General features: G+C 53.5%; 1 protein-coding gene and 1 long non-coding RNA gene across 18 annotated transcripts in view; one reads left to right on the forward strand and one right to left on the reverse strand.

Annotated features, from left to right (window-relative positions):
- Window positions 1–13,057, reverse strand: part of Lrp8 (LDL receptor related protein 8) — a 75,513-nt gene extending 62,456 nt beyond the window's left edge. For all 14 annotated transcript variants that reach the window (XM_052718007.1, XM_052718006.1, XM_052718004.1 and 11 more), the window contains exons 1-2: window positions 12,917–13,057; window positions 12,089–12,208 (exon numbers count right to left, since the gene is read on the reverse strand). In XM_052718007.1, the coding sequence (XP_052573967.1) occupies window positions 12,089–12,208; window positions 12,917–13,028 (232 nt within the window). In that variant the 5' untranslated portion in view covers window positions 13,029–13,057. The remainder of the gene's footprint in view (window positions 1–12,088; window positions 12,209–12,916) is intronic.
- Window positions 13,058–13,162: 105 nt separating this feature from the next.
- LOC128097471 (uncharacterized) lies at window positions 13,163–23,007 on the forward strand. 4 transcript variants are annotated; one of them, XR_008213871.1, is made up of 3 exons: window positions 13,163–14,351; window positions 14,620–14,695; window positions 19,526–23,007. It is a non-coding gene; the product is annotated as an uncharacterized LOC128097471 (long non-coding RNA). The 4 variants fall into 4 exon arrangements; XR_008213872.1 differs by lacking the exon at window positions 14,620–14,695 and having other exon boundaries at window positions 13,163–14,433; XR_008213869.1 differs by lacking the exon at window positions 14,620–14,695.
- Window positions 23,008–23,290: the final 283 nt, after the last annotated feature.

The following is a 23,290-nucleotide window of genomic DNA, read 5'->3' on the forward strand; positions in this document are numbered from 1 at the left end:
ACTGAGGCTGCAGAGGAGACAGGAGCATGTTAGGTTGTGACCGGCCCTGAGCATCAGCCGAGGAGACTGCCACCTGCAAGGGCAGGCAAGGAGGGGGATAGCCTTGCCTCTTCGGAGTGCCACGGCAGAGGTCAGACAGGAGGCAGAAGACCGACTTCAGGGGAGCGCTACCTTGAGCGCTACCTTGTACTACCACGGGGTCTGAGAGGGTGAGGCGATGCGGGGGATGGACTGACAGGTGGCAGGCAGGGAGAAGGATCTTGGGGACCACAACATGTGAGGGCACAGGGAACAGAGAGTTCCAGCCAGAGCCCCACACTCGTGCTGTGCCATGGCCATCACAGACCTAGGCACTGCCGCTCAGGAAGCTATCTGGAAGAGCGTCATCACCTTGGCCTCTGGGCACATCTGTCATCACCTTCACCTCCCAAAGCCCCAGAAGTCAGTCACGTGACAGCAGGCAGGCATCGCCAACAGCACCTGAGAATATGTATGGGGCCCACACTGAGGGCAGAGAGAGAGACCCCCAAGGCTGAGCCTCCCTGTACTGGAGCCATGACAGGAAGGCATCCAGAGCAGCCGTGAGTGAGGCAGGAGCAGTCTCTTGTAAACAGAGGCCCCGAAAACAGCTGGAACCAGAAGGCAGGCCGGCCGGACAGACTGGAGAGGTGCCATACAAAAACACTGTCTTGACAGAGAGAGTAGTGGGCAGTCAGGGGGTTCCCTGTCCCAGGCGGTGCTAGACCCTGACCCTGGCTGCTGAGAGGTTCCTGGAGTGTTGACCAGAGGCTGCTTCCCTACCCAAAGGCCAAAGCTTGCTGATGTGGTGCCTCGGGACTTTGACGGGCATCTCTGTAAGGCCACACATAGAGGCCTCCAGTGGCGCACAGAAGAGAACAGATTAAGCCTCTCCCTTCAGCCCTCCCATCCCCAAAGGGAGAATGCTGAGGCAGGGCAGGGCAGGGGACCGAGGATGGAGGTGAGGCAGTCCTTCAGCCCTGTCTGTCACAGGCCTGTGTCCTCCCTACAGGGCCCAGTGTCCTTCCCTTCCTGGGCACATCCAGGGGCAGGCCAGACATGGAGCCTCCTCTGCACACCACCCCACAGGTCCCTGAGGCCCTGTGCTCATTTCTTGACAAGGTTCCTGGAAGGACTCACTCTAACTAAATTGGGCCAGTAAGTTCCAGCCCGGGGCCACAGGAATGAGGGGTACTGAAGAGTCTTTCTGGGGTCCCTGGCTCTTCCCACCCTTCAACAGTGTGGTTGGTCCAGGAGGCAGTCTGTCAGGGGCAGGTTGAAGACAGGCTTAGAGGATGTCAAGGATCATCCTGTCGCTACTGCTTCTCTGAAATTCACTGTCACCTGGAGGGAGTTCGTGATGGCTCCACTCAGGATGGCTGAGTATGCAGAGAGGTCGGGCCACTTGCCCAGAGTTGCTCAGCTACAAAGAACTGAGGGTTGGACTTGGCCTTGCTGGTGAGGTGAAGCCTTGAGGAGGATTTTCACACCTGGGCTCCCAACTGGCCATGAGCTAAGCAGAGACTGCTAGCCCGGCCTGGAGATGCGCTGGAGCTGAAGTTCAAATGCTGCCCACAGTGGCTCAAATATTGGTCTACGAAACACCCCCGGGGTGGGGTGGGGGCACAGCTTTATTCAGGTCCTGCAACAAGTTACAATAAAGTACAGCTTCCTGCATCAGAGAGAGAGAGAGAGAGAGAGAGAGAGAGAGAGAGAGAGAGAGAGAGAAGAGAAGGGGAGGGGAGGGGAGGGAGGGGAGGAGGGGAGGGGAGGAGGGGAGGGGAGGAGGGGAGGGGAGGAGGGGAGGAGGGAGCAGAGAGAGGAGAGAGAGAGAAAGGGGGGACGCCAGGGAGAGGGAAGGAAAGGCGGAAAGCGCTGAGCTCACACCACATGACTGCTGTCCACACTGTGTGACCTCCACCAATGGTACAGAAGACAGACTTATGGGACCACACTGTTTCTGGTGCTTTCCACGAGACAGGAATTACTTAATCTTATTACTGGACAGTCTGGGATTCACGTTCAAGGGACTTACCCCAGGCTGAGACCGGGACTAGCTGACACTGTACAAACCACGATGGCACCAGTTTGCTCTGTCCCTACCAGGGAAGACTGTGGGTGAGGCAGGCAGCAGGAGGGGACAACCGCCCTTTCACAGGCAGCCAATACAAAGTCTGCTCTGGCTAGCTCCCGGGCATTAAAAAGTGACCCGAGGCAACTCAGCAGAAGTAAACAGGCATGAAAAGCTCCAGGGAAGGACGGAGGAGATGGTTCAGGAGGCAAGACCACTTCCTGTGCAAGCACAGAGGCCTGGTTGAGACCCCATGCCCACGTAAAAGCTGGCCACAGGCAGCACATTCCCTTAACCCCAGCATCAGGGGCAGAGCAGACAGATCCAGGAGCTTACTAGTCAACCAGCCTAACTGAAACAGTGAAAATCACGTTCAGCAAGAGACCCAGACTCAAGGCAATACGAGCAATAGAGGAAGACAACCAATATCCACCTCTGGCCTCTGCATGAACACCCCCCCCCCACACACACACACCATACACCCCCCACACACACACACACGCACCACACCACATGCTTTTGAACCTGGTGTCCTCTTTTTGTGTACAGCTCAGACCATGTCACTTAGGGTAAGAGCAGGGCTCCTAGGGTCCCTACTGTTGACTCTCGCACCTCCTGCTTCTGTCTCTGGGCCTGGGTCTCCTGAAGCTCCTTGGAGCCCCCACACTCAGGACCTGACCATGATCAACTCCAGCTTCTATGAACACCCTGAATTTCATGGGAAAACAACAGGACCCTAGAGGAGTCGGGCTGAGAAGGGCCTAGAGGTGCCCCACTTCCAAAAAATAGAGACACCCCCCCCAAGAGGTTCAATGACCTGCCAAATGGCCATTTGGCAAGATGGGCCTGTATCCTGGCCCCCAGCTGTTGGTAACTATCTCAGTCCTCAGGGAGAGCCAGACAGCGCATCACAGGCCATGGCTGAGGCTGCAGAGACACAGGATGGGCTGGGAACAGAGGCAGCTGGCTCCTCTCCAGTTACAAATAAATCCCAGCCACAACAGCCTGCAGGGGGCTTCTGCTTGGTTTGGGCCACCTTGGCAGGGGTAGGAGGAAGAGTGTCGTCACCTTGGTTTGTCCAGAATGGTCACTTCCCTCTTGGTTACTCCTGCCCTCAGGCACACACGGTATGCCATGGCCAAAAGAAGGGACTTTTTAAAATTATAACTTTTTTCATACACTATTTTTTTTTTATCATATTCTTTTCCCCCAGGTCCTCCTCCTCTCCCTACTTACCCAACTTCACGTTCTCTCTCCCCGATGTTTCAAAAAACCTGGGCTTTAAGGGTGATGGGCAGCAGATGGCAGATCAAGGTCTAGGAAGGGGATGGAGGAAGGTTGGCTTGAATGTCTTTGGATTCAGGCCATCAGGAAAGCCCACGCTGCCTCCAGCTATTCAGCCAGGCGGCTTCACCTGGGCCTGGTGGGACCTTCCTGCCTCTCATCAGCTGCCATGTCCCTCATGTCACCCTGGACCCACTGTGAGCCAGCTCCTGGGGACCTAGAAGCGGCAGCCCTCGACCCCTCTGCAGTCGGGGATGGCTGCCGAGGCACTACTGTGGTCCAGTCGCCTCCTTCCCTCTGGGCAGCTGACCTACATCTCTCCTGCTGCCCTCTTGCTGTGCCCTTGGCGGAGGACGGTCCCGACAGTGTGCAGGAATTACGTGCTCGTGGAGGGGCTGGGAATGTCCACCTCCGGGTCTTCACGTCTCCATGCGGTGGCTGTTTCAGGATGGTCTGAGGGGCTGCTGAGCCTCGGGTACTGTCTCCCCTTCGTGGCTGTACTTCATCCAGCCCGACCAGGAGCTGAAGCAGGACAGCAAGCCGTCTAAATGCCCGGCCGCTCTCTCCAGGCCTAGACCAAAATCTAGTTCAGGCAGCCTCCCATCCCCCGGGCTAGCTCCAGCCCTGAGCCCAGCCCCAGGCAGGAGTTTGACGCTCGGGAGGGCCCAGCAGTGCACATAAAGCAAGAACCAATGAGTGAAGGGGGAAATGAAGTTCGGACAAGGAAGCTACTTGCCCAAGCCACACAGCCAGTGTGGGACAGAGACAGAATAATCACTGTAATGCTAAGAGGGAGATGGGTTCTACCAACGTGTCAAAAAAAAAAAAAAAAAAAAAGAAAAAGAAAAAAAAAAGAAGCAATAGTTTGATTCTATTGTGTTTTGTTTTGTTTTTTTTTTTTTAGGTTTTTTTTGGTGGGTAAGTGTCCTTGGGGCCGGAGCATAGTCGTCCTTTATCCCTGCTCAGTGTAGCCTAGATATGGTTACTTTGTCTGTGTTGCAAGGCTGGGACAAGGTGGCCCTGTGCTTAGGGAATAGAGAGGTCCTTGGGGCTGGCTGGATACGGGGCCGTCGGGGCGTGCAGGGTATTGCTGAGACAGGAAGGTGCGTGTCAATGATAAAAACACTCACGCTAGCCAAGTCCTTCCTAGGACTTTATCTTTTTGTTTTGTGTATTTTGTTTGGTTTTTTCTCTTTTTAGTTAGAGTCTAGCTACAAAGACCAGGCTGACCTAGAAATTCAAGATCCTCTTGCCTCAGCCCCCCCAAGTGCTGGGGTTACAGACACCTCTGTCCACAGGAGAACATGTCACCACACTATGGGCCATCCTCACAGTGTAATATAATCCAGTCCTTTAAAACAGTGTGCATCTGTGGTACTGGCATGGAAAACTATACATGTTGTGAGGAGAAAACGACCTGAATAATAAATAGGACCTCATTTGTGTTTAAAAAATTACTTTCATATAATCAGAAAAAGTCATTTCCCTGAGGAAAAACAAATACATGAATTAACAGAACTAACTGAAGTTTTAGCTTCAGAATTTCCAGTAACGGCCCAAGACCTGTGAGGCCCCTCAGCTTGAAATTCTTCTTCAGGACACTGGGGCTTACTTACTCCATCGCCTGCCTCCCAGATGCATGTCTGTGGGCGACAGTGGGTGTGACAAGCTGGTGGCAAGTGACTGGCGGAGTATGGGGATGAATTTCCTTTAGAGCCTCAAGGTCCCGGGGAGGGTGGGACCACAAGACCACGGCCATGGATGGGTTCCACAGATGCCGTTTCCCGGGAGGGCTTTGGCCTGTTTGTCCTGCCGTGTTCTAGAAGGCAGTGTTTGGGGCTAGAGAGGTGGCTCAGTAGTTAAGAGCATGTGTTATTCTTGCCAAGGACCCAGGTTTGATTCCCAGCACCCACATGATGGCTTACAACCATCCATAACTCCAATTCCAAGGGATCTGACACCTTCTTCTGACCCCCACAGGCACCAGGCACCCATGTGGTATACGTACAACGCATGCAGGCAAAAATTCATACACGTAAAATAAATCCAGAAGGTTGTAGGTAAAGGTAGTCAGGGGTCATGGGAACTGGGTGGATGATGTTGGGTGATTTAGTCATCAGGGCATTCAAGAGACCTGAGAGGACCCCAGAGTCTCTACTCCCAAGGTGCCTGGGCCCAGATTTCCCAGCTGTGGGTCCTGGACCGGCCCACAATGAACAGAGACCACCAGCCCGGCATGGTGTTTAGAAGCATGGAGTTGGTACTGAGCAGGTTTCCCCTGAGGCCCTCGGCATTTCCTGGGCCACTCCAGCCCCAGGGTGGGTAACATAGCAGCTTGTAACAGGAGGGAGAGCTTAGGGGCTGATAATTAAAACAGGTGCTACCAAGGGCATCCCAGGGCTAGTACTGCTCAGGAGGGAGCCAGTACAGCCTGTGACAGGGACTGGCAGAGCTGTCTAGAAGGCTTGGAAAGGGAGGCTGTGGCATAACTATAAGTCGGACACACTGTTGTGACCGATGCGTGTGGACAGATCTCTTCCCTTCAGCTGCAACAGGCCCTGCAGCCAGGAGCAAGTTCTACCCCTGACCAGTCAGGTGGCTTAGGACAAGCGACTTTGGCTCTCGGCTTTTTCTTCTATGACATGCAATTGTCACACTGCCAGGCCTCGGCTAGAAGTCTTGTGCAAGACCCAGCAGAGAGCGCACTCAGAAAGCCATACACACAGAACGATCCTTTACCAAGCTTGCCAGGCACCCTGAGAGGCCCGGCAGGGCCCAGCCAGGATAGTGTTTCCCCGCGGTCCCCAGTACCAGAACCCAAAGCTCTGAGGTGTGACAGCCATGTGTCTGCCTCTCAGCCTTTTCCCCAGCTCAGCAGGAACAGAGAGGTGTGGCAGGTGAGTGTGCAAGAGCTGGAGGAGGGACATCTGCTGTTCCTCCCCTGGTCCCACCCAGGAGCTGAGCACCCTACTTCTAACCCCTGATGACAGCAGGGGTCTGGAAGCCAGGAGTATAGGTGAAGCAGTGACAGTGGGTTGACACTCCCTTCGGTCACCGTCATCAGCGCATTCAGGTCCTCCTTTCTGAATGGCACGGCTAACGGAAGCCTATGAGGCTGGGAGAGGGGGTCTCCAGAGGAGGTCCTTCCCAACCCCACTCCCCAGGCCAGAAACTCGTACCCTAGGGAGACACTACTGGGAAATGTACCCTTTGACCCCAGCAGGGTGGAGAGAGCTGAGGAAGAAGCTCGTTAGTACTTGTAGTCATACTGCCCAGGGGGCTGAGGCAGGAGGATTACTGTGAGTTCCAAGTCAGCCTGGTCTACAGAGTGAGACCGTGTCTCAAGGGGGGAAAATATGAGGAGGGACTAGAAGAGGGAGGGAGGGAGAGAGGAGGAGAAGCTAAGGCAGGAGTGTTTAGATGGCAGAGCTCCAATCCAGAGGCACCGGGCCATACGCAGCCCACAAGCCACGCCATCTCTCTCTCAGTCTGTTTCCTCTTTAAAATGGGAATAAGAAGAAAACAGACCAAAGGAGCTGAAGAAAATAAGCTGCTCAACACAGTCTCGGGCCCAGGGCTGGCAGTCACTTTCTGTTGTTGGAGATCTCCAGAGGGAGGTATCTATTCTGGAGTCCCTGGGGCCCAACAAGAGGCTGGCAGAGACTAAGGGGGGGACAGGGTGAGAGGAAAGGTCCCCGGGGAGAGGTTGGGGCCCAGCCTGACTTTCTAGAACACCGAGGGCCTTGGGGACAGGACCATTCACCTTGGGCCAGGAGAGTGCACCGGACTACACCCTGAAGGGTGCTTGTTCCACTCCGAGTCTCTCTTCCTCTGTCCCTGGGGTCCCGTGGCTTCACCTGCTACCTAATTCCCCAAGGAGGAAAGCTGTCAGGTCGGCGGCCTGCAGGCACTGAGGGGGAAAGCCACCAGCCATGGGCCAGATTCAGCCTCAGAAACTGAGGGGACTCTAACCCAGGAGGGCCCATCATGGCCCAAGGGAGAGCCTTCAGCAGCACTCCCAAGGCCTGTTGGGACAGGCCAGTGGCACAGACCTGGGCCGACCGCAAGGCCGTGCCAACAATGGTAGCAGACACAGCCAGGAGAAAGAAACAGGAGGCTGGCCACCCAGGACCTGCCCTTCCGGCCCCAGATTACTCTCAGAGACCAGTCAGGGCTGTTAGAATCATTTCTTCCCTAGCGCTTCTCTAAATACTTTCTGTCACCTCGAGGTCATCTGGGAGCCACCTCCACTGTGGCTGGACCATCCACGGCCTGAAGCCACACCCCCTGCTGGAAGCCACACCCCCGCTGGAAGCCACACCCCGCTGGAAGCCACACCCCCTGCTGTAGCCTTCAGAAACTTGGGTCCTGGAGAAAGGCGCTCAGCCTAGTTTCTCCCACCACGCTAGCCACTGCCACTGTCAACTGCCTCCTGCTCACCAAACACACTATCTCACTTAACCCCACCTCTCTGGGAAGGAGGAACTAGCGTCACCAGGGCCATTCGACCAGGAGGGGACAGCTAGGCCTAGGGCTTTATAATCTGGGGCTAGCAGAGTTGAGATTTCAGCCTTGTTCCCAAAGTCATCTTATCTCAGCCTGAGTGGCTAGCAGAGAAGACTTCTTCAAGGAGGTGACCCTTTCCCTGAATCGTCTAAGATAACAAAACGGAGCGTGTGAGGGAACGGTGTCCTGGGAAGGTAAGCAGCACACTAAAGGCCTGGAGGTGAGAAGCAGAAGGAAGGAGACCGGAGACGCTATGGCGGCCAGGCTCGGAGGAAGAGGCAGGAAGAGGCTGGAGGGCAATGGGCACGGGGCCTGACAGGGAAGGTCGACAAAGAGGCTCCTGTGCTCGCTTCATCCTCAGGGTGCTGCGGGGGAGAGCAGCTTGGTCAGCCGAGGAAACCAAGGTTCAGAGACCGGCTCTCTGTCCACGATGTCATCCATCCAAAGGGGGAATGGAGTGTGGCCTGCACACAGGGGCTACATTACAGCCAAGCTATTATCATTCATAAGACCACCACCAAGCAAGCTCTGGGATTCCCGTAGCCTGGCCCGGACCAATTGGCGGGGTGAAGCCAGGGAGGCTGGGCTGTGCCTGCTCTTCACTGACGAGGGTGGATGGATGATGGCAGCTAGCTGAGACAAGGGCAAGGCGGGTGAGTACAGAAAGAGGGGTCCCTGACCCAGTCTCCCACAAAGCAGCCCAGCAGCCCAGGAGCTGGGGCAGTCAGAGGAAAGGATCCTCACACATCAGCTCAGGAAGGGAAATGGAAGCCTGGGGGGACCTGTGCAGGTTCCATGGTCACATGCCTAAATGCACAGCGAAGCAACTTCACTTACACAGAACTGTTCCTGACCCCTCAGAGCTTCTACGAGGTAGAAATGACTCAAGCGTCACAGGGTCAACCATCTCACAGACTGGAGGAGCACCAGGCGATGCCCATGGCCTCGGCGGCAAATGCTTGGCAAGTGTCAATAGCTGCTGTGTTTGATGGTCTGGGAGCAAAGGCCTGGCCAGAGACCAGAATCCCCACCTCTGCTCCCAGACACCACCAGGAAGCAACAGGAAACCTAGGCCTCCGTGAGTTCACAGTCAGGAGTCCCACCCAACTTCCCCTGGCTGGAGCCCTAGGGCGGCAGACCTTTCCTCTGCTTTGAAGGCACTCTGGGAACTGAGGCCCCAGTCAGCTTCCCTTCCCTAGCCCACCAGCTGGGGGCCAAGAGCCTTCCCTGCAGATAAGGATGGAGACTTAGAAGACCTCAGTGTGAGTTCCAGAGTCAAGGAGAAGCTGCATGACCTCTCTGCACATAGGGGACCTCTACTGCATGGGGTGTGTGCCGCCTTTTATGTGGGTTTGTTTGTTTGTTGAGACCGGGTCTCGCTATGGAGACCAGGCTGGCTCGACTCATAAAAATCCACCTGCCTCTGCCTCCAGAGTGCTGGGACTAAAGGCACGAACCACCAGGACCGGCCCTGTGCCACTTATTTTATGATGACAAGTCTTGAGGGACTCTTCTAGGCCTGAGCTCAGCAGTAGCCTCCTAGAGGAAGCTTGTCTCAGCTCCCTCCTTCTCTTCAGCCTCCGGTACTATGGGCTACACCAGAAGTGTGGATTCATTGTGCCCACATTGGCCTCGTTTTCAAATTACAACCACTGCCCTTACCCTATTTTGCAGCCCAGAAGGGTACAGAGGTTGAGCAACCAGGGTTCTTATGGATGTGGCAGAGAGGGAGGTATCGAGGGTGGAGTGAGTCTGAGCAGGTGGCCTGGAATGGGGTATCCTCAGTGTGTGTGTGTGTGTGTGTGTGTGTGTGTGTGTGTGTGTGTGTGTGTCCTGGAGCTGCAGTTACAGGAGTTGTGAGACGCTGGACATAGGTGGAGATGGTAGGAATGAACTCCGGTCCTCTGCAAGAGCATTAAGTATCTTAACTGCTGACCGATTCCTCCAGGTCTGTGGGGAAGAAGTTCTAAGTACCTTCCCCTCCCCTTGTTGCCAGCCCCGTGAGAAGACTCCCCGTGTTCTAAGGTAGGACAGAGAGACAGGTTTCCTGCTGGGCGCCTGAGGAAGCAAGCTCAGGAAAGTCAAGCAGTGTGCAACCAATTTCTGCTGCTGCCAGAAGCCACTACACTCTCCACTCCACACCGCTGGCGTCATGGACTTCTGCCCACCGACTGCCTAGGAGTCCACCTCACCCATCTCAAACCAAAGCAGCTTCCAGACTGCGTCAGAGCTCTCTTAGTCCTGTCTCAGATTACCAGCCACCCCTGCTCATCATGCCCATATCCTTACGCAAAGTAACAGGCCCAAGTATCCACATCACACTCTCCACTACAATAATCCATGCCCTAAACCAACAGGCAGGGCAGGCAGAGATCTTGATAAATCCTGCCACCCTGTGCTGTGTGACCTTGGGCAAATCACTCCATCTCTCTGAGGCAGTATCTCTATAAAACGAGAGACAAGGAAAGCTTCACAACCGCACTCACAAGACTAATGATTTAAAGAGCGAAGGGGACAAGATACAAGGTTTCCATTTCTGTACCCTATCCTCTGAGCGCAGCTCTAAGAAAACCAGAACAACTCCCAGGCATGAGAATCCCTCTCATATTTTTTAGGATAAGAACTCTGGTAGAAGATGCTTAAGCTCAGGCTTCTACTTGGCAGCTCAGGAGCCACTTGGAGCAAGTAACTCAAGCCCAGGAGCCGGGGTTCTTCAGTAACATAAACCACTGTGAAGAGGGTTAGCACTCCCGCAGGCTGCAGTTAACCCCAGCGCTTGAGGGTCTCACTGATCTCAGTGACATCGCCAGCACTAGTCCTCAAAACAGTCAAGGCAGCAAAATGAGAAACTGAGGCAGTCAGGTTCAATAGGCCCAAGTCATGGAGCCAAGGCTAGTCCAGAGTGAACTGTCAGGCCGACTGGCCAACAGCCAAAAGAACTCAGTGAGGGCCAGTCCTATGGTTAGGCAAGTGAAGGCATTCGTTGTCAAACGCAAGGATGTTGACTTTGAGGCCCCACAAAGTAGGAGAGACTCGGCTCCCACAAGTTGTACTCTTATCTTCTCATGCACGCTTTTTGCATGCACCCCACCCCCCAAAAAATGTTAAATAAAAAAAAACACCTCAAGGGCTCAACAGACTGCTTCCAAGTGGGAATGTCGGTCAGCCTACCTTTCCTGAGTGCTGGGCATGTGCCTCCTGGTGCCCTCCCCGCTCTGACACTGTGCTCCTACGCTGGGGGGTGAGGGGCAGGCGGGGGCTGGCCTGATCCTGGATGCCCAACACTGGCAGACACACAGCAGGCCTCCTGTGACAACTGAAAAGCCTCCTAAGTATATGTGGCTACAAGAGTCTGGGTCCTCAGTACCAGGAACTCCTTTCCTTTACCGCAGCGACCGCGTGCTAATTCGGTTGCAGCCCCACAGCCACCTGAATACCCTCCCACGCAAGAAGGAACGTCCATCAGCGGCTCAGGGTGTGCAAACGCCAGGCTCGGCAAAGGCAGTGGGGCTCCCGCAGGGCCTCCCTTCCCTGCCCTTGCTCGGGTGGCTTCCAGGAAACACACTCTTCCTCCTGGGCCCCTCCTTGTGGTGGCCCCATGACTCACAGCCAGGCTGGGCTGGCAGGAGAACGCTGCTGTCTAAAGGGTGACTCGACAGAAAAGCAGCGGGTTGTGACCAGGACCTGAGCCTACCAAGCGGAGGATGAGCTCCGGGGGTGCGGCCAGGGCAGGGCCTAGAGCCGAGCCCGGTACAGCACACCGCCGGCCCCACGATTGGCCGCTCCGGCCACGGGCCTATGGGGTGGTCCTTGCACAGCCAATCAGGGGCCCCGGGGAGTCCATTCATTCATAAAACCGAGCGGGGAAGGATCCCCCTCGCGTCCCGAACTGCGTGGAACTTTGAAGTGAGCGCGCCCAGTTGGACCCAGGCTGGGGTTCCGATCCACGGAGGTTAGCGGTGTAGAGGCGCGGCCACGTCCCCGCCCACTGTACCGGGCCCGTGTAGCCCGTGTCGCCCCAGCACGCGGCGCTGGGCTCCACCCTAAGCAGGACACGCCTGCTACCCGGCGCCCGCCGACAGCTAAGAGCCACCCGGCAGGGAACAAGGCCGTGAGCCGGGGCAGGTGGCCCCGTGACGGATGCAGCCACGTGCGCAGAGGAGCATGGCGCCCCCCACGGCTCCCCTTCCCCGCATCGCCGCGACTCACGGCAGTCGTCCTCGTCGCTGTTGTCTGAACAGTCGTTGTCCTCGTCGCATCTCCACACCGAGGGGATGCAGCGCTCGTTCCGACACCGAAACTGGTCCTCTTCGCACTCCTTGACCGGCCCTGTAGGGGGAGGGGGCTGTGAGCTGGATCACCGTCTCCCCACCGTGCAGCCCCGGCTGCCGGTAAGTCCAGCAGGTACAGGGAGGAAAGGAGGAGATACTGGCGGGCTCCGAGGCTTCAAGCACCTTAATCCAGAGGGAGGACAGGATGCCACGGGTTCCCCCGCTTCAGGACCGACTGATGGCACGGCGAGACCCGACCCAAGCTTACGGCCCGTGGATATACTCTGCATTTCACACACACTCAACCCTCACACACAGCTCAAGTCAGATCCACGCGGACCCAGCCTGAGTGAGGGGAGACCCGCACACTGGCAACACAGGCACCGGGTGCACCGGCTCAGTCCCCTCGCAACCTGTCACTCGGCCCGCAGGGGTCCCCGGAAATGCATTGTGCGGCTTTGCTCATCAACGCGGCGGAGCGCGCGTGTCAAATAAACCAAACCTCTTAACCGAGACCCTGAACGACTACCCCCCCCCGCAAAGTTCACGGGGGAGGGGGGCCCCAGAGCCCATTCCCCAAGAGCATGCCAGGAGCGGGGGCAGAGCTTCGATACCCAGAGCCGCAAGCGGGGGGTCCAGGGGCAAATCCAGGGAGCTGGAGCCCCCGGAGCCTCCTCTCTCTGCCCGGCCTCGCCGCACAGCGCCCCCTCCCCCCCGGCCGCGCTTTGTTGGCGGCTCAGAGCCGGCCGGGAAGAGCCGTACGCACCTTGGCCGCCGGGCAGCGGATCCGCTGCGGAGAGATGCTGGAGCTGCAGCAGCAGCCGTAGCAGCAGCAACAGCGCCAGCGGCCGGAGCGCGCCCCGCTCTGGGCGGCCCATGGCGGGCCCGGGGCTCCGGCCGCCGCGCCCCGCGCCCCCCGCGCCGCCGCCGCCGCCGCCGCCGCGCCTCAGCCCGCCAAGTCCTTGCCGCGGCGCCGGAGCTGCCGCTGCCGCCGCCGCCACCACCACCGCTGCCGCCCGCCCCGGCTCCCCGGCTGCATTTCAAGCAGGTTCGGTGACGCTTGGCGGCGGGGCGGGCTCAGACTGGGCGCGCGGCCCCGGCCCTGGGCGGCCGCCGCCGGCGCGCGCGCTCCCTCCCGCCGCCTTCTCCGCCCCACGCTCCTCCCGCAGCGCCTCTTCTCCTCCCCCTCCAGCCCGCGGTCCCCTCCTCCTCCTCTCTCGGCGAGACCCCGGCAACCCTGCGCTCGGTGCGCTCCTGTTGTGGGCGCTGCCGACACAGGGATGAGCCAGGCTAGGCCCTGGCCCCCTGGTTTCCCCGCGGAGGTGGCAAGCGGATGAGAGAAGGAGGGATGTGGAGGAAAAAAGCTGGGGCTCGAGGGAAGGTGATGTTGTTCCAGACGCACAGGCCCGTGCGGTGGACGCGGGAAGACTGAAAGCATTGGCAGGGAGAAGCTAGGGGTGTGGGGCAGGACCTCTGCACCTGTCGTGGCTTCAGATCAGACGAGTAGCTGCTTTCTACGGCCATGTGCATCTGTGACTGCTATACCCTGTGTGATCCTGGGCAGAGATGTGAGGCAGCTGTCTTGGGTCTGACGCCCAGACTGTTCTCCACATTCAGCCTTCTGCACTGGCCCAGACAGAGAAGCAGATCAGGGGCTTTGCAGGTACGGCAAAGAAAAGAAAGGCAGGGGACTGTGGAGGCCCAGAGGAGGGCTGTGTCATCCCTGCCACCAGAGGCCGCACTTCTAGCTCCTCTGCTTGGGCCGCACTAGCCTCTGCACAAAGAAGGCAGGGCAGCCCCACCTCTCCTACAGGGCGAAGCTTGCACTAGCTTTCAGCCACCTGCTGGTGAGCCTGGCCCACCCTTCAGAGAGTGAGATTCTTGGGCATTCGTGGTAAACCAGGCCCACTGAGGGTGCCAAGGTCCAGTGTTAAATCGGCCCCCTCTCTTCAGAAAAAAAAAAAGGGTGGACGCTGTGATGCCTCGGCCAGGAAGGCACAGAGTCAGCGGCTGTCTCAGTCTTACAGTCTTCCCCCACAAAGAGTAGCCCATGGCTATGGCCACCCCACCAGAAAAGAACAGAGACCTTGGGAGACCATATGATGCCCCTGCCTTCATCCCTTGATCATGTCCAGGCCCCAGGCTGGCTCTGGAAGTCCCAGCCACAGTGAGGTATCTTCTGTTGACTTCACCAACAGAAGGTAAGAAAATGTAACAGAAACACCTCCGTAGCGTGTGCTGTGGGTCAGGCTCTGTTCAAGGCTCAAGGCTGCAGAATGGCAAGTAAGGTCCCTCCCCACCCCCACCCCCGATGCTTACGTATTATCAGAAGAGAGAAATACAGGAGCAAAAAAAAAAGGGGTTATTTCAGATCATCGTAATTGCTATGAAAAAAAATAAGCAATAGGAGAACATAGAGGTAATTTAGAGAAGGCGGTCAGCTCAAAGGAGGTGACATTTCGTTGACAGCGAGGAGCCTGACCACGTGAAGGTCAGGCAGGAGGCCGCCGTTCTTGGCAGAGAAGAGCAATGGAGAAGCAGCATGGTAAAGCTGGAACTAGTGACGGGGGGGGGGGGGGGGGGGGGGGGGGGGGGGGGGGGGGGGGGGGGGGGGGGGGGGCTTTAAGGGAGTCAGCAGGGCCCAGTCACAGGATGGCTTTTGTAGAGTTTGGATTTTGTCCCTAGCACAAGGATACCCTCTGTGACGCCCTTGGAAGTTAGGATGGAGCCCCTCCTGCAGTCCAGATTCACCCATCCAGCCTCACCTCCCTTCTTCGTTGCACTTGGGCCTCAGTTTCTCATCGGGGAGATGACAGGGAACTGAGAGTCTTAGAGTTCCTTCTAGTGCTAAGATTTTTGCATCGAGTGACGTTCCGAGGCAGCAGGTAAGAAGCATTAGCCTTGGGTCTGACTGCGGGGTCTCAGCCTGCCCCTTCCCTCCCTGGCTAGATGAACTTCGGCGCCTCAGGTTCTGCAGGTAACAGATGGGGCCCAGGGGCCGGGGAGGGCAGTACCCGCCACACAGGCTGCTGTGAGGTTCCGATTAGATGTGGCTGTGTAGATGAGATTCGATTAGATTCAGCACAGTAGATGCCGAATGAACATTAGTATTACTGTTATGCAAACACCCTCCTCAAAAACCTCTGGTTGCTCCCCAAACCTCAAAGAATAGGAATTGCCCAGCCTGGAGATATAGCTCAGTGGGTAGAGGTCTGTAATTCGAGGTACTTGGGGGGCTGGGGCAGTAGGAACACAGGTTTAAGGCCTGTCTGGGTAGAGAGAGAGTTCAGGACCAGTCCAGGAGGCCTCCATAGCAGGTAACCAGAGACCCAGTTCCTGCTCTACAACCTTGCTCCTCATTCTGCCCCTGAGAACTCAGCTTCAGGCCTTTTCCACCTTGTACCCTCTGCCTGGAGCATTCACCTGGGCTGCTATCTGTTCATCCCCAGGCCTCTGCTTTCATAGCCTCTAGGGATGCTTCTAATCTCCCTACAGAAATCCTCTGCTGCCCCAAGCTCCCATGGCTCTGTGTGTCAATCTCTCTGAACTGCCCATTGGATCCACTCCTGTGAGCAGAGACCTCAGTTCAGAAGGGCTTCCTAATCCCTGCTTGGCCTCTACTGGTGGCCTGTTAAAGGGTGGTGTGGCCCCATACATTTGCCCCAGGACCAGAAAGCCCACAGTCCTGGTTGGCTCTGGGCTGAGGGGTGGGAGGGATGTAGATGATAAGACTCCATTCCTTCCCTTGAGGCTTCTCTGGTCTAAGGATCAAGACGGCCTTGGAAAGACGGTGATGTCACAAGCACCCCATAGAGTAGGCTGCTCACAGATGTAAGTCCCCACCCTCCTATCCCCACCCCCCCACCCCCCACCCCACCCCCACCTCCCGCTTCTCAGGCCTGTGTCACTCAGAGAACCCAGGATGGAGACCAGGGCCCAGCTGAGCTGCAGAGTGTGGAGCTCTCTCCCTGCTCCCTCCCTTCGCTTTACAGGAGTGCAGCCCCATTCTCCCTTGCCATGCTGTGGGCCTGTTGCCCATCCCTCCTTGCCAGTGTCTTGTAAAAGAGATGTTCTAATTCGTGATAATTCGTGGGTTAGATCACTTGGTATCTATGTGACCTCAGGGAAGTTACTTGAACTCTCTGTTTGTTCGTTTTATGGGTATTGTGTCTGCATGTATGTCTATTTATCATGTGCATGCCTGCTGGCAGAGACCAGAAGAGGGTATAGGATGCCCTAGACTGGAGTTACAAAGTTGTAAGCTGTTGTGTGGGTGCTGGGACTTGAACATGGGTACTCGGCAAGTGCCCTTAACCACTAAGCCATCTGTCCAGCCCCTTACTTGAACTCTCTGTGTTAACTTTCTCATCTATAAAGAGGGAACATGGCCCTGTGAAGTGACTCAGTGGGTACAGGTGCTTGACGCAAAGCCTGGTCACCTGACTTTCATCCCTGGGGCTCATGGCAGAAGGAGAGAAAGGGCTCCCTCAAGTTGTCCTTTGACTTATGGAACATATGGGTGTGCGCTGAAACAGGAGGATCACAAGTCTGAGGCTAGTCTAGGCTATCGGAAGATCCCGTGTCAAGATAAAACGAAAAGGACCTACCACTAGCCGGGCGGTGGTGGAGCACGCCTTTAATCCCAGCACTCGGGAGACAGTGGCAGGCGGATCTCTGTGAGTTTGAAGCCAGACAGTTCGAGATAATGAGGACAGCCAGGGCTATGAGGGGAGACCCTGTCTCAATAAATAAATAAATAGAAATAAACCAAATAAAAAGATAATGTGGGTCTGGAGGTGGAAATTGGGGAGCAGCTCAGATGGGAGCTATGTGGTCCTCTAAGGTTTATGGGCTGGAGGCAGGAGGATGGCCTCCTTGTATGGCTGTTGAGTCCATGCTGCTAGTCAGCAAGAGGACTCAGCTTTTCCCACGTGTCTCCCTGGGACTGCTTTGAGTGTCCTCATCGTGTGTCAACCAGCTTCCCAGGACAGCTGATCCACTGGAGATCAAGGAACACAGTATTCTTTAAATTTAATTCAATTTACTCTTTAATTGGCACACAGAGCAACGGGCTTCCTGCTGGCATTTCCACGCATGCTTAGTTCTGGTTGATCCTGCCCGCCTGCTGCTGGTCTCCCCGTCTCTGTACTCCCGCCCCCATTTGTACCATTTCAACCCCAGCAACCCCCTTTCACTTTCATATCACATGTGTGCTGATAATTTCTTCACCCACTCCCTTAAGTTCCCCTTCCCCCCTCCTGGGCCCCTTTCTGGGCTCCTGACCTTCACTGGCACTCACATGCACATACTTACATGTATATCCAAATCAATCAGAAGCTAGGATCCACCTAGGAGAGAACAGGAGGTGTTTGTCTTTCTGGGTTACCTCGCTTAATACCTCTCAGTTGTGGTGATGTATCGTGTACCCTAATAAACTTTACCTGAGGATCAGAGGACAGAACAAGCCACTAGATTAAACACAGAGGTCAGGCAGTGGTGGCACACACTTTAATCCTAGCACTCGGGAGGCAGAGCTCCATCTGGATCTCTGTGAGTTCAAAGCCACCCTAGACTACATGAGATTGATTCAGTCTAGGAGAGAAACAGCCAGGCAGTGGTGGTACACACCTTTAATCCCAGCACTTGAGATCTCATGCCTTTGCTTGGGAAGCACACATGCCTTTAATGGCTGGGCAGAGAAAGGTATATAAGGCGTGAGGAGACAGGAACTAGAAGCCTTTTCGGCTGAGGAAGCTCATAGGCTAGAGGCCTATTGGCTGAGGAACCCCTTTCAGGAGAGGCGCTGAAGCCCTTTCGGCTAGAGCTCTTTTTTTTTTTTTTTGTTTTGTTTTGTTTTGTTTTGTTTTTTCGAGACAGGGTCTCTCTGTGTAGCTTTGCATCTTTCCTGGATCTCGCTCTGTAGCCCAGGCTGGCCTCGAACTCACAGAGATCCGCCTGGCTCTGTCTCCCAAGTGCTGGGATTAAAGGTGTGCCCCACCACCGCCCGGCTTAGAGCTCTTCCAGGCTGAGGAGTTGGTGAGGTAAGAGGTGGTGGCGGTGACTTGCTCTGCTTCTCTGATCTTTCAGCTTCCACCCCAATATCTGGCTGGATTTTTTTTATTATTAAAAGACCAGCTGGGCGGTGGTGGCGCACGCCTTTAATCCCAGCACTCGGGAGGCAGAGCCAGGCGGATCTCTGTGAGTTCGAGGCCAGCCTGGGCTACCAAGTGAGTCCCAGGAAAGGCGCAAAGCTACACAGAGAAACCCTGTCTCGAAAAACCAAAAAAAAAAAAAAAAAAAAAAAAAAAAAAAAAAGACCATTTAAATTCGAGTTATACTCAGTCTCATTCTTTTTCCTGCAAATATCATAATTTCAATTTTCTTGTGTGCATAGCTGTGTGTTTCTATGCACATGTGTACAGGTGCCTCCTCCCACAGACATTCTTCAGAGGCCATCCGCATTGACATAGGTTTTTTTTCCTGGCTAGGAACTTGCTAATTAAGGTTGGCTGGCCAGCGAGCCCCAGGGACCACCCATTTCAGCTGATTCAAGCATATGGGATTACAAGCACACACCACATACCTGGCTGTTTATATATGAGTTCTGGGGATCAAACTCGGGCCTTGTGTTTGCAAGGCAAGCACTTTATCAACGGAACTATTTGCCCAGCCCCATAATTTCACTTTTCTATGCAGCTGAATAAGATTCCATGTGTATATCTGTCATATTTTCAAACTGTCAGTCAAAAGTGGGCCACTGAACTGAACGGATAGTTTTCAAAGGAGGAAGTATAAATATTCAATTAATATTTTAAGACACATTCAACATTTTTAGCCACCAGGGAAATGTAAACTGAAACTACTTTGAGATTCTCTCCCTCGTCAGAGTTGCTATCATCAAGAAAGCCAATGACAATGAATCTGATGAGGATGTGGGAACACAGGAGCCCTTATTCACTGCTGGCGAGAGTGAAAATCAGTGTGCAGGTTTCTCAAAGAATGAAAAATAGATCTATCCCGGCCTAGCTTTATCATGCTCGTGCACACACCTAAAGGACTATGCCTGTGGCAGAGATGCCTACACAGATCAGCGGAGAGCGAAAATGTGGTGCATATACACAGTGTCTTCCTGACCTAAGTATTCATGTCACACCATCATTGCTGCAGTGTCCTGGGTGAGCCTATTCATATGGGAGGGAATGTTGGCATTTGACCACCAGGAGGCAAAGATCCCGGGAATGTCTTGCAGGCTGGCTCCTAGGGTGTGTGAGCTCAGGTTAACGTAGCTGAAGTTCTTTAGAGGGCTTCAGCACATTCACACAGTGTGTGAGTAATTGTTCTCATTACTGCTGCGGTCACTGTTCCTGTCTCCTAGAGAGAAAGCAGCCCAGAAGGACTCTGGACAACCGCCACTGACACAATTGCCTTTGACTGCAGGACCTTTTGTAGAAAGAAAGACACTCGGCCCCTGAGAGGGACACAGGACAAGAGTCACAGAAGAGGACAAACTCGGGCTCCATCTCTTGCTCCTCAACCAAGTGCTGTCAGGAGACAGCTGGGGACACCACTCCTCCCCCATTGCCTCTGCCAAACTCTCTTTCTCCAGGTTTTCAGTCCCTGCCCCTAACCCCTGGGGTTGGATTAGGTCAGTATTTCCTGTGTCTTCTGTCATACCCTTCCCCATTAAATGAGGTTTCCCATTTCCAGGAGTCTCCTCAACTACCCTCCTCCTGAGTCTTCTCCCAGGATCTAGGGAGGGTTGGTCCAGGGACACTCTTCCCAGGGATACAAAAACCAATGGATAGCCAGGCAAAGTGGCACACCCCGACACTTGGCAAGTGGCACAAGGAAATAGTGAGTTCTAGGCCAGCCTGGAGTACACACAGAGACCCTGTTTCAAAACAAGAAAAGACAAATATATAAAATGACTCCATATTCACATCTAACCTAAGTACATCTTCTTGAACACTCGGCTAAATCACCTGCAGCATGTTTAGACTACCTAACCCAATGTGAATGCTCTGTAGATGTTCTGCTGTATTGTTTAGGAACAACAACAACAAGGAGAATATCCGTATGTGTTCAGTAGATACCTGTTTTTATATAGTATTTTGCTGTCCATGGTTGATTGAATCTGAGGATTGAAACTCATGCATATGAAGCGCCCACTGTATTTTCCTGAAATCCTCTCACTTAATAAACTTCGCTTCATCCTAAGCAATAATCTCCGTGAAATTACAGGTTTGATATGTGGATTGCATTTCCAAAACACATTAAAATGAATGTGAGGCTCTGACAGTGGATGACAGAGCCTCTGTCCAGGGCATGTTTCGCTAAGGGTTACTTTGAGGCACCCCATTTGTTCTGGGAGAAAGGGTGCAGCACCAGAGCCCTGACCACTCTGCTCATAATAGAGGGTGCTCTTCAAGGTGTCTTGGAAGTGGCCCAGGTCCTCGGCACCCATGACCTATGGGCCTTCAGAAGGGACAGTCAGCAGCTGCTTGTGTTTGCTTTTGATTCAGATTACTGTTTGCTTAATTATCTTTTACACAACTTTTAAAATTTAGTCTATTGTAATGTGTGCAAATGTTTCTCCTGCATGTGTGTCTGTGTACCACGTGCATGCTTGGTGCTTGCAGAGGCCAGAAGAGGGCATTGGATCCCCTGGAACTGGAGTTGTAACAGTTACAGATGATTGTAAGCCACTTAACATGAGTTCTCTGAAAGAGCAGCCAGAGCTCAAAACCTCTGAGCTATCTCTTCAGCCCTTAATCCAAGTTGCATTTGCATGCAGTTGATGAAAAACTTAAATCACTGGGTTCCCACTTCCTTTTCCCATAGGCAGCTGCTATTAACTTGGGGCTGAATCATTTGGTAGGTATCTACATCATTAAATAACACAACTCTTTCTGTTATATTTATTTTAATTACTTTTTTAGTGTGTGTGTGTGTGCATGCACATGTGTGCCAAGGCATGCATGTAGAAGTCAGAGGACAGCTTGTGGGAGCTGGTTCTCTCCTTCCACTGTGTGGGTCCTGGGAATCAAGCTCAGGTGGTCAGGTTGGCAGCAGGCATGCTTACCCAGGTCATCTCACTGGCAAGGAAACAGGCAGCCTGGATGCATCCATTTCTCTCTGCTCTTGACTGTGGATTGAGGCTTCGAGTTCCTGCCTTGACTTCCCACAATGGCGACTGTAATGTGGAATTTCAAGCTCCCTTCTCTCCTCTGAGTCACTTTGAGCAGTTAGAGCAGTGGTTCTCAACCTTCCTAATGCTACGACCCTTTAATACAATTCCTCGTGTTGGGGTGACCCCCAACCACAAAATTATTTTCATTGCTATTTTATAACTGTAATTTTGCTGCTCTTATGAATCATAATGTAAACACCTGTGTTTTCCAATGGTCTCAGGAGACTCCTGTGAAAGGGTCAGTCGACCCTCAAAGGGGTCACGACCTATAGGTGGTGAACCGTTGGTTAGAGTGTTTTATCATAGCAACACAAGTGAAACTAGACCAAGAGCATTGTGTTCACATGGTTGTGAAACCATCACCACCATCCACACCCATCAAACAGTAGCTCCCATTCCCACCCCAACTCCTGCCAATCATCACTCCACTTCCTGTTTCAGTCAATTCAACTATTCAAGGAAGTGGAAGCATGCATTATTTTTCCTTTGGGGCCTGGCTGTGTCACTTATCTCATGTCCTCAGGGTTCATCCGTGTCGCAGCGTGTTCCAGGATTCCTTCCATTATAAGGATACATAACATTCCATATATTCCACACTCATCTAGCCATGTGACCTCCACTGGTTCTATTGTGTCCGTCGTGAGTGACGCTGGAGTGAACACATGGGTTCACACGCTTGCAGTTATTTGGGATACGTCCAGACACGGACTTGCTGAGCCTTGTTGTGAGTGTAGTTTTAATTTTTGAGGAGCCACGGTGCTATTTCCACAGCAACACTTCCATTTCACGTTCCCATCCACAGTGTACAAGGTTTTCTAGTTTTCCCCATCTCAGCCAAAAGTTACCAGTTTATGGATTTTTGTTATTTGTTTTGTTGAGTTTTGAAAATATAATAGCTGTCCTAATGAGTGTGAGGTTATCCTTTTAATTGTGGTTTGAATTCGCATTGCTAATGATCAGCGATAATGAGCATATTTTCATGTGCTTATTGCCCATTTGTTTATCTTGTTTGGATAAATGTCTATTCAAGTCTTTTGCTCAATTTTAAATCAAGATGGGGTGCTTTTAATGGTTGCTACTATTCAGTTGTAGGAATTCCTGAATTTCTTCTTTTTTCCTTAAAGATTTTATTATTTGTGTGTGTGTGTGTGTGTTTGTGTGTGTGTGTGTGTGTGTGTGTGTGTGTGTGTGTGTGTGTGTGTGTGTGTGTGGTGTCTGTCTGTCTGTGTCTGTGTAGGTATATGTGCATGTGAGTGCAGGTTCCCTTGGAATCCACAGGAGGGCATTGTACCCACGGGAACTAGAGTTACAGGCAGGTTCTGAGTTGCCCGAGACAAGAACCAGAATTTAAACTCAGGTTCTCTGCTCGTGTAGTAAGTACATGTTCTTACCCACTGAGCATCTCTCCAGCCCAATTCCTGTAGCTCATATATTAGCCCCTCATCAGTTGGAGAGTTGCGAGTGTTTTCCCCATCCTGTAGATGGCCTTTTCCCTCTGCTGACAGTCCTTTGCTAAGCGTTATTTTAGAATTTTTGCTGTAATAATTTATCTACTTTTTCTTTTGTTTGCCGACCCTTTTATTGTTTCATTTTGCAAAGCTTTTTATACGATCATAAAAAAATAAATAACAGTCACAGTGCACCATGATTAATATTTTTCTCACACAGCTTTGTGTTTAACTTGGAATTAATAATTGATATTTTTGCCTTGGCATTTCATTTCTTGCTCAGTTTTCTTTGTTTATCCCTTACTTCTCTCCAGTATCCCTCATTTGTATAAATCTCCTTAATTCAATCACATGCAGTAAGTATCCTAGAAGCTTACTCTCCTTGCATGAAGTCCCTGCTGGACGCTATCTGTTCCTTCCTGGGTTGGTCTTGGGGGGCAGGGATGAGCTCTCATGTCCCTTGGGATTCTCCCTTCAAGGTCATCTGGGGCTTTCCTGACTT

The sequence above is a fragment of the Peromyscus californicus genome, unplaced genomic scaffold, assembly GCF_007827085.1.
Source record: "Peromyscus californicus insignis strain IS unplaced genomic scaffold, ASM782708v3 Scaffold_5__1_contigs__length_169319896, whole genome shotgun sequence".
Taxonomy (NCBI): domain Eukaryota; kingdom Metazoa; phylum Chordata; class Mammalia; order Rodentia; family Cricetidae; genus Peromyscus; species Peromyscus californicus.